The following is a 14,686-nucleotide window of genomic DNA, read 5'->3' on the forward strand; positions in this document are numbered from 1 at the left end:
AAGGTTACCAAAGCCAAACTTTGCAATCACTTTATTCCTCAAATTTCATTTGGAAGACATTCATAACCTCAGTGTAGTTCTGACAAATTCGACCTGCCCCCAAACGCAATCGGATGATCCCATGTCCATCCTGTGCCCGTCCTGTGCCCACCCCGCACCCACCCGCAGCTCCGCGCTCAGCCGGGAAGCCGGTGGAGATGCAATACGGCAAGAACCCAGATGAACTACAGGGCATCTGCACGCTTCGCTTAAGGAGTCTGTTAGAAAACAAAACCAGCCATGTTTATTTAGGGTTGGGATCAATGTCAATACTTAAATAAACCTCAAATTACCTCATTTATCACCCTGTCACCTCAGTTCAACAAGTGGTACGCTTCTCTCGGGTGCCTGTCCGAACAAGGTGATCGATGGAAGGGACCATGCCTTTTTGTTCATTACCCAGAGGAGGGTGTGGGTTTAGTTTAGACTCAGAAGTCTGCGCACATAGTTGAACCTTTTCCACTTTTAAAATGCGTCGGATAGCTATGCTTCAGACCAAAAGCGTGGCCGTCACCTGGCAGTTTGTTAGAAATGCGGAACTTGGGCCAGAACTATGAATCTGCCCTTGCAATTTAACAAGACTCCTGCTGATTCATATGTTCATTAGAGTTTGAAAAATAAGACCTTAGAGCAGCGGTTCTCAAACTGGGCTCCTGACCAGCAGCATGTGTATCACCTGAGAACTTGTTAAAGATGCCAGTTTGGGGGCTACTCCCCAAGACCTGAGAGACAAATGGTCCTAGCCATCTGGGACCTTCAGGCAATTCAGATGCTAAAGTTTGAGAACCATGGCTTTAGAGCTTTGCTTCCCAAACTGCTAAGATTAATTAACAAATGGCTAACCATCCTTCCTCCCCCTACACACATGTGCACGCCAGCCCCAGGGAAAGGGTTCCGACAGAATGGGGCTTCCAGGTAATTGCTCCAAGCGCTTTCCCAAAGGGAGATGGGTGTGCATGTGTATCTGGAGCTCTAGAAGCTCCCAAAGTGTGGAGATCAGACTCTTGCTCCTGTCTGTTGTAAGGGAGTTCTTTAAATTTAGAGCCCTAGATTCAGATGGGTCAGATACTCCTCTGAGGAAAAGCTCAAATATTCCCCTGTAAGTAGAACTCAAGTAGACCTTAGGCCAGAGATCCTATACATCTGATTAATTAAAGTGTGGAGCGGAGGGTGGGGTTGGCAGATTTAACAAAAACAAAGGATGTTGCGGCGCCTGGGTGGCCCAGATGGTTAAGCGTCTGCCTTCGGCGCAGGTCATGATCCCAGGGCCCTGGGATCGAGCCCCACATTGGGCTCCTGGCTCAGCAGAGAGCCTGCTTCTCCCTCTCCCACTCCCCCTCCTCATGCTCTCTCTCTCTCTCTGTATCTCTGTGTCTCAAATGAATAAATAAAATCTTTAAAAAAAACAAAGGATGTTCAATCAGATTTGAATTTCAGAGCAAGTAATTTTTTAGTAGAAATATGTCCTGTGCAATAATATTTGGGACATAATTATACTAAACCAAAACAAAACTAGTGTGTCAAATTCTAGTTTAACTGGGCATCCTGTATTTTATCTGGCAATTTTAATAGAGAACTATATTTAGAAGGAAAATGATCTTCCAAAGCACTCAGGAGTGGGCCCAAGAGCTAAGACTTTGCACGAGTCCATGACAGTAAAAGCTACATAACTCTATGGCTGGGAGGGGCCTGGGAGATCTGCTAAACCATACAGAAACTCAGAAAGTCCCACAGGTCATGACTGAGCCAGGAAAGAACCTTCCAGTCCACCCACCCCAGACCACGATTTCCACCAGGTTGTTCTCTGTCCTACACGGGTTGTAACAGAACTCATCCGGCATTTCAGCACACAAATTTCTGACAACCCACCTTGGAATCTTAAACCAAGTTCTGATGCTTAAATTACAAGGAAAATTCCTGGGGAGCCCGGCTCAGAGCTGTAGCCCATGCGGCAAATGCCTGGCTTCAGCGTGGTGACAAGTTTGTCCAGGACCGACCCTCAGATGAACCAATTCACCACAGCTTCCATGGACCGAAACTAAGCCACTGTGTCCGGTGGCAGCCGGGGACACGAAGGGACAGCAGTGTGAGTACGTGTGTAACAACGCGAGGCCAGCAGTCCTGCCGGGGAAAACCCTCAGCTTCGATGATGACGTCACCGCACACAAAGGACTGCGGCAGAGGAGTAGGCTATATACACCGAGGGTATGAACGGCTTCTAGAAAGTACTTTCATGCCCCACAACAGTGATTCCTCAGCTTGAGGGGCTTTTTCAAACACCCTCCGAGAGGGGCCGTGTCCTCCCCGGCCCAGGCCTAGCTTCGCAGTAAGGTCCTGGGTGAGCGTGCCTCACACCCCCGGCCTGTGCGGGGCTCAAGGCAGACAGCGATGCTAGAAGGAGGCTAAATGCTCTTCGGCTTTCCAGCCCATCACCTGAAAACACATTTTGCCTTTCCATGTATAAACTGGTGATTTTAAAAAAAAAAAGAAACAAAAGACAAAAAACCCCACAAAAATCCTGGACATGGTAACATTTCTGCATGCAGCTAAGAGTCGGCCAAGGGGACAGCAGGCTGGTAGAGGGAGTGCAGGTCCCAAGCTGGCCAGGGACGCGAGGCTGCCGCATGCTCGTTTCCAGCAGGCACAGCCGTGCAGGGCCCAGGCAGTCGGGTCCTTCCTCTTGGTCCTGCTCTGGCTGGCTCTGCGGGGCCCGCAGACGGCCGTCTGTCCCTCCATCACGGACTCCATTCTTGCGTTCCTATTTGCCGTGCTCGTCCAGGCTTTCAAATGAGCTGCCCTCGACAGATGCAAAGTAATTCAGTTCTTCATTATAAACACATCTTTATATATGATGTCTTCTTAAAAAGTCAGCCTTAACTGGAGGCCAGTCTTCCACGATGGGGCCCAAAGCAATCCCGCCGTTTCTTTCTGAAAGCTAACCTCCTTTTAAACCAGGAAGCGATTCCAGAACCCCCAGAAGTCAGTCCTTAGCCTTCATGGGCAGAAGACAGTCTGCCTTCTTAGGAAACCTGGGGCTGTTGCCTAGACCTACAAACACGGACATCTACTACATTCAAGTCAACTGAATAAAACAAAATGATGAGAAAAATGGGAACCCAACGGAGAAAATTCACTTCGCTTTGTACAAGGACATGTATTCCAAGGTTGCTTCAAATTAAATACATTTAATTAGAACTCTAGCCAGGATTCACACTAAGTAAGCCCTCTCAGCAGCCCCATATGCCACCATGTCCCCTGACCTGCCGTGAGCGGCCCTCTGCTGCTGGCCACGGCACGCAGACGTGAGCAGCGCCCGCAAGGGCCTGCCTGCCGAGGGTGAGGTAGCCTTCCCTTTTGTTCTTAGCTTCTTGACTGCATGTCACAGTTTCTAAAAGTCCCAAGTCCACAGAGTTCTTTCAGGGATTAAAGAGGGAGGGAAAAACGAGGGGAGAGGGGGTACCAATATCCTTTTTCTTGAAGAAAAGGCCAATCCATTTTAGGGTGAACTTGAGCTTCCAGACGAGTACCCAGTCAGTGCTCTCCGGTCTGAACATAGTCTTCTGTGACCTGGGACAGGGTGCTCAGGTACTGCCAGCTCAGGGCAGCCAAGAGCATGACAAATGACAGGTAAATAGGGGAGTAGTGACTTCGGGAGATCAGCTGACAATTGGGAAGATTCTGTGTCCTGATGGTGGAGATGATCTGCCTTGTTTTACCAGAAGATGGGTCTGAGCTGGGGATTCTATGATAAATCTGTTTTAAAGAAAGGAGAAAATTTTAAGTGCCACTTAGTGAGTCCTAGAACCTTTATAAACACCTTCTGTGTTTACTTCTTACAGTAATCCTACACAGGGAGGTATCTGATGTCCCTCTTCCCAATGAGCAAACAGGCTCAGAGAACACGGAAGGAATAACCCAAAGTCACCCCACTGATAAGGCAGGATTGTCCACGGAGGCCTGTATCGTCCCGCAGCCTGATCTAGGGAGCACCAGGGCGTCCCTGCCCCCGGGGAGCCACCCAGGTCCTCTCCGGTCTGCGCCTCCCAGCGCCTCCCAGCGCCGGGCACAGAGGGGGAGCCTGGGAATGTCGGCAGAGCAGCGCAACACGCTGCAGGGGAAAGGCTACTGAAAAGGCGGGGCAAACACAGCCAGACAAGATGGAATCTGTGGTGTGGACCACAGGCTGGATGAAGAAAGGCGAGAGCAGAAGCTGGGAGCCGGAGAGTAGTCCTCCTAGAACCCTCTCGGCGCCTCTGCCCCTCCTGCCCCCTCCACAAACCTCCAAAGCATTTGCTGAACCCAGGCCTCACGTCCATGCTTCCAACTACCGCTGCGGGCGAGGCCCTCGATGCCTTTCACCTGAGCCATGACCAGCCTCCAAACTGAGCTCCTGACTCTACTGAACCCTGAAGTCCCCTCACCTGCTCGCCACACTGTCCCCAAAGAAACCGAAAACCTCTGCTTGACACCCCCACCGGCTCCCTATGGCTGCTCAGTTAAGGTCTGAGCTCGGTGATGTGGAGCACAAGGCCACCCGTGACCTGGGGCCACTGAACCTTTCCAGCTTCACTTGCTGCTGTCCACCTGTCTTTTCTCACCACTGGAACAACTCGACTGTTGTCTTACACTTGGATTGCTCTGCACGCTTCTGTTCCCCTCTTCGCTCACACTATTCCCCACTCCTGGAATGCCTGTCACACTCCTTCACCTGGCTAACTCTTGCCCGTTGCCCAAGTCTTAATTTAGATATTAGGTCTTCTAGAAAACCTGCCTTGAACCCCCAGGTTGGGCCACGTGCCCCTCTCCTGCACATAACTCCTACCTTACCACTTAACACTGAATTCAGCTATTTCTGTGTGTCTCCCTGGACTACAAGTGTCAAAGGCACCACATCTTCCTCATCTTTCTGCCTCCAGCCCAGCTCTGTGCCTGGCACGCAAATGGTCACTGACTCAAACTGACAGAGCAACTAGATGACGGAGGTGGGAAGTGACAAGGATCTGAGCCGAGACGGAGGCAAAGAGGAGGAAGACGACAGAGCAGGCATATTTTTAAATAATTTTTTCCCAAAATTTGCATTATATAATGGGTACTTTTTTCCATAGACATATATTATATTCTTGCCACCCTCCCACCTCCCCACCAAAAGGGCATGGCTGCAATTTAGTGTAACAAGAAAATAAAAGAATATGCCCATAGGGGCGCCTGGCTGGCTCAGTCGGGAGAGCATGTGACTCTTGATCTTTGGGGTCATGAGTTCAGGCCCCGCAACGGGCAAAGAGCTCACTTAATTAAAAAAAAAAAAAAATATATATATATATATATATACATATATATATATATATATGCCTATCAAAATACACTAATGATATCTAATATTATGCTACCAAGAATAGCTTTAGAGAGAACAACAGAAGCAGGGATGAAACTACAATTTCCTCTACTTTCTTTTAAAAAAATTTTAGATGACGGAGTTATGCTTATAAAAACAAGCAATACAGGGGCACCTGGGTAGCTCCGTCGGTTAAGCATCTGACTCTTGATTTCAGCTCAGGTCATGATCCCAGGGTCTTGGGATCAAACCCCACATCGGGCTCCCTGCTCGGTGGGGAGCCTGCTTCTCCCTCTCCCACTCCCCCGCTGTGTTCCCTCTCTGTGTCAAATAAATAAATAAAATCTTAAAAAAAAAAAAAGACTATATTCTATATAATGGATAAATATATGACTACATTGTGCATATAAAATTATACACAATTTTATTTTTAAAATAGTTTATAAACAGATTATGCTGCGATTTGACTTTTTTCACTCACATAATTTTTTAAGGACATTTCTTAATGCCAGAACCTAGAAAATGATGTCATTCTGTTTTTAAACACAAGCCACATCATGTGAATGTACTATAATTTAATCAATTCCTTCCCAATGAGGACTGAGGACAAAATGTTACAGTAAGCACCTCTGCACATTTTCTGGCTAATTTTGCACATAAAGTCCTAGAATTGCTTGGTCAGAGGGTAATGCATGCAAAATTCTGACAAGTCAAGTCTACAGGTAGAACAGGTAGGATATGGAGATTCCTATGGAGGAGGGTTAGGAGGAGCCTGGGTGACCTGGATTCCTTGATTAGGCGAATGGCAATGTCATTAAGCAAAAAAAAAAAGTTTATGACCAAGTCCTGAGCTGGACTAATCAAGTCAGGAGGGATGAGCATGTGGTGGAGAAAGAAGCCGGGCCATCAAAGAGAATACCAGAAAGCTTTCGTGCAGTGAGAAGAAATGAAAACCAAGACAGAACTCCAGGAAATACCAGTATAAGGAGCCAGAACGGCAGAGGAGTCGACAGACAGGTAAGAGGTTAAACTGGAGGCAAGAGTCACAGAAGCCTACAGAGGAAAAGGCTTTCTTTTTTTTTTTTAAAGATTTTATTTGACAGAGAGAGACAGCGAGAGAGGGAACACAAGCAGGGGGAGTGGGAGAGGGAGAAGCAGGCTTCCCGCGGAGCAGGGAGCCCGATGTGGGGCTCGATCCCAGGACTCTGGGATCATGACCTGAGCCGAAGGCAGACGCTTAACGACTGAGCCGCCCAGGTGCCCCAGCAAAAGGCTTTCAAGGTGAGGAAGAGCCGGTGTCAATAATACAGTGGGACTGGGGAGAATGCTTTAAAAACTGGTCATTAGAAGGTCATCAAATCACTTCAGTAAGAAAAGTTTTCATGACAAGGTAGGAACAAAAGCTAGCTAGCATAACGAGGTGGGTTGAGGAAAAAATGGGAATAAATAACATGAAGTACACGTATCTTTCGAGAAGCTTAAGGGGGGGTGGGGGGGGTGGGGGAGTAGATAGAAAGGAGCAAAGTCAAGCCAGAGTCATTTTTTGACTTTTTGAAGCTTTCTGAAGCTGAGCGGCCTGAGCGCACATACAAACTAGAGGAGTGACGGGGGGAGGAGGGGGCTTTGGATAAAGAGGCAGCGGATCTCGAGGGGGCGACGGGTGGGGGGTGCGCAGGAGCGTGTACACGCAGGGCTTAGGTTCGCACCGGGGAGGCGGACACAGAGGAGCGGAGCGGGTTCACAACACACCACCTCGCACTTCCTCACATGGGGAAAAGGCAGCGGCAGCTGAGGAGAGGGTGGGTTAACAGCAGTGCTTTTCAACCTTTCTGTCCACAGGTGATCCCCTGGGGGTCTTGGTAAAGGCAGATTCTGATTCAGTGGGTTCGAGTCGGGGTGAGACTCCAGCAAGTGCCCGGGGCCCCGGATGCTGCTGACCCGAGGACCACACTTGTGAGTCGTGAGCACAAGAAGCGCCTGAAGGGCAGGACGATGCTCTAGACGAACCACAGCGCAGGGTGAACCCGGAAGCTGCGTCAGCTTCAAAAAGCTTGCCCTCGCCAAGGAACGAGCATTGGCAGAGAAGGAAATAATAGTTTCTGGCTGCTTGCCGGAGCATTTGTTTCTGCCCCAAAATAGCTGGTGGAGCTTCTCGCCAGCTGACAGGTATCCAGACTGGTTTGAGGCTGAGGCTGCTCCAGATGACGCAGGACACTGAGGAGCAGTGCCCACCTACTCAGCAAGGTTCGGCTGTCACTCTGACTCTTCCACTAAACACTAGAGCTGCGGGAGGAAAGCCTTCAAGTCCCCTGCAAGGGCATTACGGTTACCACCAGTTAGGCCCAGAGACCTGACAGAATAAATGTGTCTTCCTGTCTCCCTGCAAAGGACAGACTTGATCAGTGAGGAGAAGTGTTAATAATTGGACAGCAGCAAAGAGCCAGACAACTGGGGGCGCCTGGGTGGCTCAGTCAGTGAAGCGTCTGCCTTCGGCTCAGGTCATGATCCCAGCATCCTGGGATTGAGCCCCATATAAGGCTCCCTGCTCAGCGGGGAGTCTGCTTCTCCCTCTGCCCCTCCCCCTCACTCATGCACTCTCTGTCTCTCTCTCTCTCTCTCTCAAAATCCTAAAAAACAAACAAACAAAAAAACCCAGACAACTTGTGGACTTGATACAAAAAGGTTTCACTTGAAATTTCATTCATGCTGACATCAAAACCATTATTATATTTTATTCCTTCAGACTTGGAAGTCTTCAGAGATTTTTCTCAATCAAATCAACTCAAGTATTAACATCTCCCCCAAATTACCTTGAGTAGCTTGAAACAATTGATGCCTTAACTCAGGGGTCTGCAAATGTTCTTAAAGGGCCAGAAAATATTTTCAGCTTTGTGGGCCACTCAACTGTTGCAGCCTCTCAACTCAACTAAAATCGTCTCTGACTTACATACTACATTATATAAAACGGAGACAAAGTGCCTAATACGGTACTGCTTAGTTTGCAAAGAGTCCTCCAAACCCCTTAGAATTGTAGTGAACAGCGTAGGCTCTGAAGTCAGCCAGATCTGCTGTGTCCAAATTATGGCTCCAGCTCAAGTTTCCTTGATATTAATAGTATCCACCTATTCAGTTGCTCTGCCAGGCACACAGTAAGCTCAAAGGAAGTGCTGGTGAGACGGTGAAGCAGACTGTCCCAAGTCTCATTAGTAGCAATTTTTTGGTCAATGGCTGAATGAACACTATATCTAGTCACTACAAGAATTTTAGGATTTTTAAAAAAACTTTGGTCTTCTGTCTTTTTTTTTTTTTTAAAGATTTTATTTATTTATTTGACAGAGAGAGAGACAGCGAGAGAGGGAACACAAGCAGGGGGAGTGGGAGAGGGAGAAGCAGGCCTCCCGTGGAGCAGGGAGCCCGATGTGGGGCTCGATCCCAGGACCCTGGGATCATGACCTGAGCCAAAGGCACACGCTTAACAACTGAGCCACCCAGGCGCCCCTGTCTTTTTTTAAGATTTTATTGATTTATTTGAGAGAGGGAGAGCACGCACGGTGGGGGGTGGGAAGGCAGAGGGAGAGGGAGAAGCAGGCTCCCCACTGGGCAGGGAGCCCGACGTGGGACTTGATCCCAGGACCCTGGGATCATGACCTGAGCCAAAGGCAGCCGCTTAACCGACTGAGCCACCCAGGATCTCTTATGTCTTCTATAGGTGCCTCTGGTAGAAATGCAGAGGTCCAAAGCTTGTCAGATAGAAGACAGGGAGGAACTCCAAGGAGAATGTGCAATATGCAATAGAAATCAGAGGAAATCATTGTTTGGCAGAATTCTGTTTAGGGGAAACCACTATTACACATCACATCCCTGTAAGGGTGTAACCAGAGGACGGGAAGGAGGCAGAAAATTATTGACAGCAATAGTTCTCTCTGGCAGAGAGGAAGGAAGAAGGTCTTTCATGTTTCATGTATTTCTGTAGTAGTTCAATCTTCAATAAGAATCTAAGGATCTCAGGGCCTCCACTAACCAGAAGGCAGCAGACACCCCCCTCGCCAGTGTGAGCATCACAAAAAATGTCTCCAGACATTGCCAAATGTCCCCTGGTGGGGGGGGGGGGGGTTGGGGGAGGTGCAAAAGCCCCTTCAATTAAGAACCACCATTCTGGGGCCTAGTGATTAGTTTCAGCCTCTAAGAGAAAGTTTTTTGAACCTAGTCATAGATTATATTCTCCATAGTAGGAGATCTGACTTGAACAAGTACGTTTTGTTTTATAGGGTAGTTTTGGCGTTTGAAACAAGATTTGCATTAGAAAATTGAGAAATCATTGCAACTTGATGATTTTCCTTTGCTGAAATTCCCTACTGTGGTTTCTCAGTTGAGGCCTATGACGTAATAGAAAGTACTGGACTGGATGACAGGCAACCTGGCCTGGGCTCCGAGATCCACTCGGTCAGATGTGTTAGCATGCACAAGCCTCGGCTTCACTCTCCTCACCCATGAACCAAGAAACCTCGTTGGTCTCTACCATCATCTTCTGCCTCAAAAAACCTCATCCTCCTTAGGGGCTTCCACCCTAAAGGCTCGCTGCATTTACACCCTCCCACGGGGTTGCCGTGCGGCTCTGATCGATCAGCAACCTGTGCACACGCTTTTTCCTAATAAAGGACACCAGCTCCTGTCTCTTTATACCATAACACAGTGAGTTGTTAGGATCATCAAATATCCAAATATCAACTGTTTAAACAGTGACATTATTTAAATCCTAAAAATAGCTACAGATTCTCCAGGTAGTGAAATAAGAACCCACCTCTTCCATGTACTGGTAGATTATAGCTTTGACCGCCGGCATATTGGTGGCATCCATCATTAGAGTTACTGCTTGCCCTTTTCGGATCTTCACTACGCCTTTGAACACCTGCTGATTATTGTAACAGGCAGCCAGAGTGGCAATGGCCATCACCTTCAGATATAAGGAAGGAGGGAGAAAAAGAAAAAAAAACACTACTTCATTTCATTTCATGAAAAAAAGAAATGGCACGCTAAGCAATCACCATTTTGAAAAGGTGAAAAAAAGTTCTGTAGAATAAGAAAGTGACAAAGGGCTAAGATGGAACTAACCAAGAAAAAATCACCATGGAGAAAGCATGTCAAAACTTGGACCTTTCCCACTCCTCCCTTCTCCAACAATACACAGAATCAAGTGGTCTTTGTGTCTTAAACGATTCTTCAGTTTGACCACGAAAGTTCCTTTTTATTTGGAAAAAATAAGTCCATTAAGTCCATACATCATTTTCTATGCTAGAGTAATGAGTTAGAGAGCCAAAAAATGTATCTCAAAATAATATCTACTGGGGCACCTGGGTGGCTCCATCGTTAAGCATCTACCTTCGGCTTGGGTCATGATCCCAGGGTCCTGGGATCGAGCCCCGCATCGGGCTCCCTGCTCAGCGGGAAGCCTGCTTCTCCCTCTCCCACTCACCCTGCTTGTGTTCCCTCTCTCACTGTCTCTCTATCAAATAAATAAAATCTTTAAAAAAAAAAATCTACAAATAATTTTCTATTTTTCCTACAACAAATGTAACTATTATACATGAAAAAATAGCATGGAGGGGTGGGGGACAAATGGGAAGGGGGGATAGTTCCCATGCTCAATGGCAAATTACTTCTAAGATAAATGGGAACCTAAATCAAGCATGCAGAATTTAGTTCCAACAACCACTCAAGATTGGTCATTAAAAGATCAAATCAAGGGGCGCCTGGGTGGCTCAGTCGGTTAAGCATCTACCTTTGGCTCAGGTCATGATCCCAGGATCCTGGGATCCAGCCCTGTGTCGGGCTCCATGCTCAGCGGGGAGTCTCCCTCTCCCTCTGCCCCTCCCCTTGCTCGTGCTCTCTCTCTCTCAAATAAATAAAAATCTTTAAAAAAAAATCAAGTTTCCAAATCAGTTAAATCCTATGACTTTCTTGTATTTGAGTTAAAAACTGAAATAATTGGTAAAGGCATTTAAAAAAGTGTAAGCTCCTAGAGGACTGAGGGGCTAGGTCCATAGGACCAGGTTGTGTTATCCTGAGTCTGGGAAACGGACAGCAAAAACTAGGCACTGGGTGGCTCAGTCGTTCGTTAAGCGTCTGCCTTCGGTTCGGGTCATGATCCCAGAGCCCTGGGATCGAGACCCGCATCGGGCTCCCTGCTCAGCGGGAAGCCTGCTTCTCCCTCTCCCACTTCCCCTGCTTGTGTTCCTGCTCTCTCTCTCTCTGTCAAATAAATAAATAAAATCTTTAAAAAAAAAAACAACAAAACAAACCTAGGCGCTTAAGTAAGACTCTGTAATGATAAACCTTCACCTACATTTTACCCAGCATTCCCCCTAAATCCAAGCCAAAGCCCTAGATTTAATTGTGAGGCTAAGGATCTAAGGAGGCTGAGCTGGGTATCGTGGTTTTGGGGTAGAGGGGAGATGTGGTGAAACACTGCCTTCCTCCCCCCAGCAAAAGAAAATAGACCAGAGTCATTTTTTAAAAGGAACCATATACCTGAACACAGCAAACCAAAATAGTAAATGCATTCTCTCCACCCCCATCACCACCACCACGCCGCTCCTTTTAGCTTCCACCCCTCATATACAAGAATAGCTCCATTGCATACCTGTGGAATTGCACAGAAGTTAAACACACTTTGGTTTCTAAGTCTTGAAAGGTAAGTGATGACATCTGGGATGTGGTGTAGTGCGTTGGTTATAAGTTCGTTCAGGCACTTCACAGCCGAGTCAATATTCTGTGGCTTAGCAAAATCGCCCAACTTCTTAACATATTTGCTCCAAACCTTAAAAAATAAGTTAGCATGTGCATAAGGGAAGAATGTACAAGCAATAGGAAAGAATCTTTGTGAATAAGAACTATGATCTACAGTAAAGTTTTTCTTAGCTGCGGACTCCTCTTTCACCAAGATCAAGTCCGTTTTAAGCTCCACGCAGTGGCTATTTATGACGACCAGTCAGGGTCTGATCACAACCTAGGAGTCACTTAAGTATTTGGGAAATTATCCCTTAGGGACACATAGTACAGCATGTACTAAGCAATACTTTGACGACTCCCGTTATTCCAGAAGGCATTAGTCTCCTCCTGAAAAAAATAACCAGGTAGATACAAAATCAGCTACAACAGTACTGCAAGCTAAACGTTAAGCATTCTGAAGATGGTCAGGCCTCAAAGTAAATCATGATTAACATGGCATTCCCAATTCTAATAAGAATGCTGCTGAACAAGTGTATTGGGGGAGAATGAGCTGAGTCTATACTATGAGAACATTACCTCCTTGGATCTTAGTAACTCAAAAGCGAAATAACATCTTCAACTCCAACAGTGGGATTGATTTGACAATTTTTAATGATATTATTTAAAGGAGTCTCTGAAGCTAGCAAAGAACTTACTTCCATTTTTGGTCACTCTGAAGCTTCCCAAAGAATAATGCTTATTGTCACTTTATACACTCCCCCAAATACATGACTGGCCACCACCACTACCATTTTTACAAAATCCCAAATTCCTGCTAAGAGACGCAGAAAGGATGAAAGAATTAGGACATCACTTTTCGGCATCTCCAGTGATAAGGGATCTAGGCAGTGACCACCAAGTAAAACAAAAAGAACCCATAACTTACAAGGAAAAGAAAGTTATCCTTAGATTTTCAACAGCCAGTCTGTAAAGCGGAAGAAAATGGGATACTAAAAAATGTGAGCTAAAAATTTTATATCTAGAAAAACTAACCTGCAAACATCAAAGCCACAAATTGCCATCAATCTGTATAAACATGGGGAATGACTATTCTCATGGGTCTTTCCTATCTATCAGCGTGCGAGCTCCAGACAACCAAAATGACTGGAGACATCAATATAAAGACTGGTGAGGAGCTTAAACTAAGACGAAGTAAGGAGGAAAGGGAGATATTACAGTGGCGATGGCTATCTAATCTGACGATTCAGAAATAAATACAATCATAAAAAATTGGGAATTAGTATAGCATATGCAAAAAATGTCTTCAATTATTTTCAATAATCATTTTGGTGGTAGTTTAGTATCATTATTCAGAGACTGCAGGATCTGTAATGAGGGAAAAAAAAAGGAAATGAGTAATCATGGTATATACTAATTCTAGCATCTCTGATTTCCCTGAGAAGTATGAATCCCGATGAGGAAGAAATGAAGTAGAAATGTAATACAGAGGACATTATGTAACAATCCTACGGTCCTGAGTTTGAACTGGAAATATCAATATAAACTTACAAGGCATTTGAGCTTTAAAACTAAACACACACACACAGTGACTATCCCAAGAGCAGTGAACTGTCCCTAGTGCCCAAGTGCAGTGTTGGGTACTATTTCCCATTAGCCCAGGTGTCCTGGACGGACTTCTTAAGAGCTGGAGGAGTCCCGAGCTCAGGCAAGAAATGTACAAAATGAGCTTAGAGCATCTTCACACACCAAATGGCAAGGAAGCTATCAAAGACTATTAAGGGTCACCTCATGAGGACTCAGGAGCCAACCTGAACCTCTTCCTGACCAAAGATGGGAAATTTTGAGCTTTAGTAGCAAGAATCATTACAACAGATTAAACCCAATCAGATATGAGGTTTTTTTTAAGATTTTATTTATTTATTTATTTATTTGTCAGAGAAAGAGAGAGAAAGGAGAGAGAGCACAAGCAGGGGGATCGGCGGCCAGAGGGAGAAGCAGGCTCCCCGCTGAGCAAGGAGCCGGATGTGGGACTTGATCCCCAATAAATTAGCAGAACTAGGCATGAAGCCTAATGACTGCTAACATCAAAAGTGGGCAAAGATCAGATGTTGTGTGCCTCTCGGTAAGAGAATACACCATCTTTCGAGAGGCACATGCTCATTTTTCTTTAGATTTAAACATATTTGGTGTGTTTTAACCCACTGCAGTCTTTATTCTTTTTGATACTCAAATTGTTCCATATGTGGTCAGTGAAAATGCCTTTGAATTGGATCCTGTACCTTTTTATGCTGTACGTTTTACTTTGATAACTCCCTTATTTCCTGGCGTGACAGTATATTCCAAGCTCATTTTGTGTATTTCCTGCCCCCACTACTCTGTGTGGTGGGAAATGGTATTAAAAGACCAAACAGGAACACCAGCGGTACACATTACTGCTGGTTTGTTTCTACACCTCTTGGTAGAGGGAGCTAGACATTTTTTTTTTTTTTTTAAGAGAATCTGTATCAGGAGTTCATACAGATATTTCCAATTTAGTTTAGGATTATGGGAGTTTTGCTTAACTTTATTAATATTTTTATATCTGTA

The 14,686-nt window shown here is 46.0% G+C and overlaps 1 protein-coding gene across 2 annotated transcripts in view; it reads right to left on the bottom strand.

Annotated features, from left to right (window-relative positions):
* Positions 1-16: 16 nt before the first annotated feature.
* FDFT1 (farnesyl-diphosphate farnesyltransferase 1) overlaps positions 17-14,686 on the bottom strand; it is a 36,044-nt gene continuing 21,374 nt past the window's right edge. For both annotated transcript variants that reach the window (XM_036092396.2, XM_036092394.2), the window contains 3 exons: positions 12,012-12,188; positions 10,173-10,325; positions 17-3,792 (listed from right to left, as the gene is read on the bottom strand). In XM_036092396.2, the coding sequence (XP_035948289.1) occupies positions 3,571-3,792; positions 10,173-10,325; positions 12,012-12,188 (552 nt within the window). In that variant the 3' untranslated portion in view covers positions 17-3,570. The remainder of the gene's footprint in view (positions 3,793-10,172; positions 10,326-12,011; positions 12,189-14,686) is intronic.

The sequence above is a fragment of the Halichoerus grypus genome, chromosome 3 (assembly GCF_964656455.1).
Source record: "Halichoerus grypus chromosome 3, mHalGry1.hap1.1, whole genome shotgun sequence".
Taxonomy (NCBI): domain Eukaryota; kingdom Metazoa; phylum Chordata; class Mammalia; order Carnivora; family Phocidae; genus Halichoerus; species Halichoerus grypus.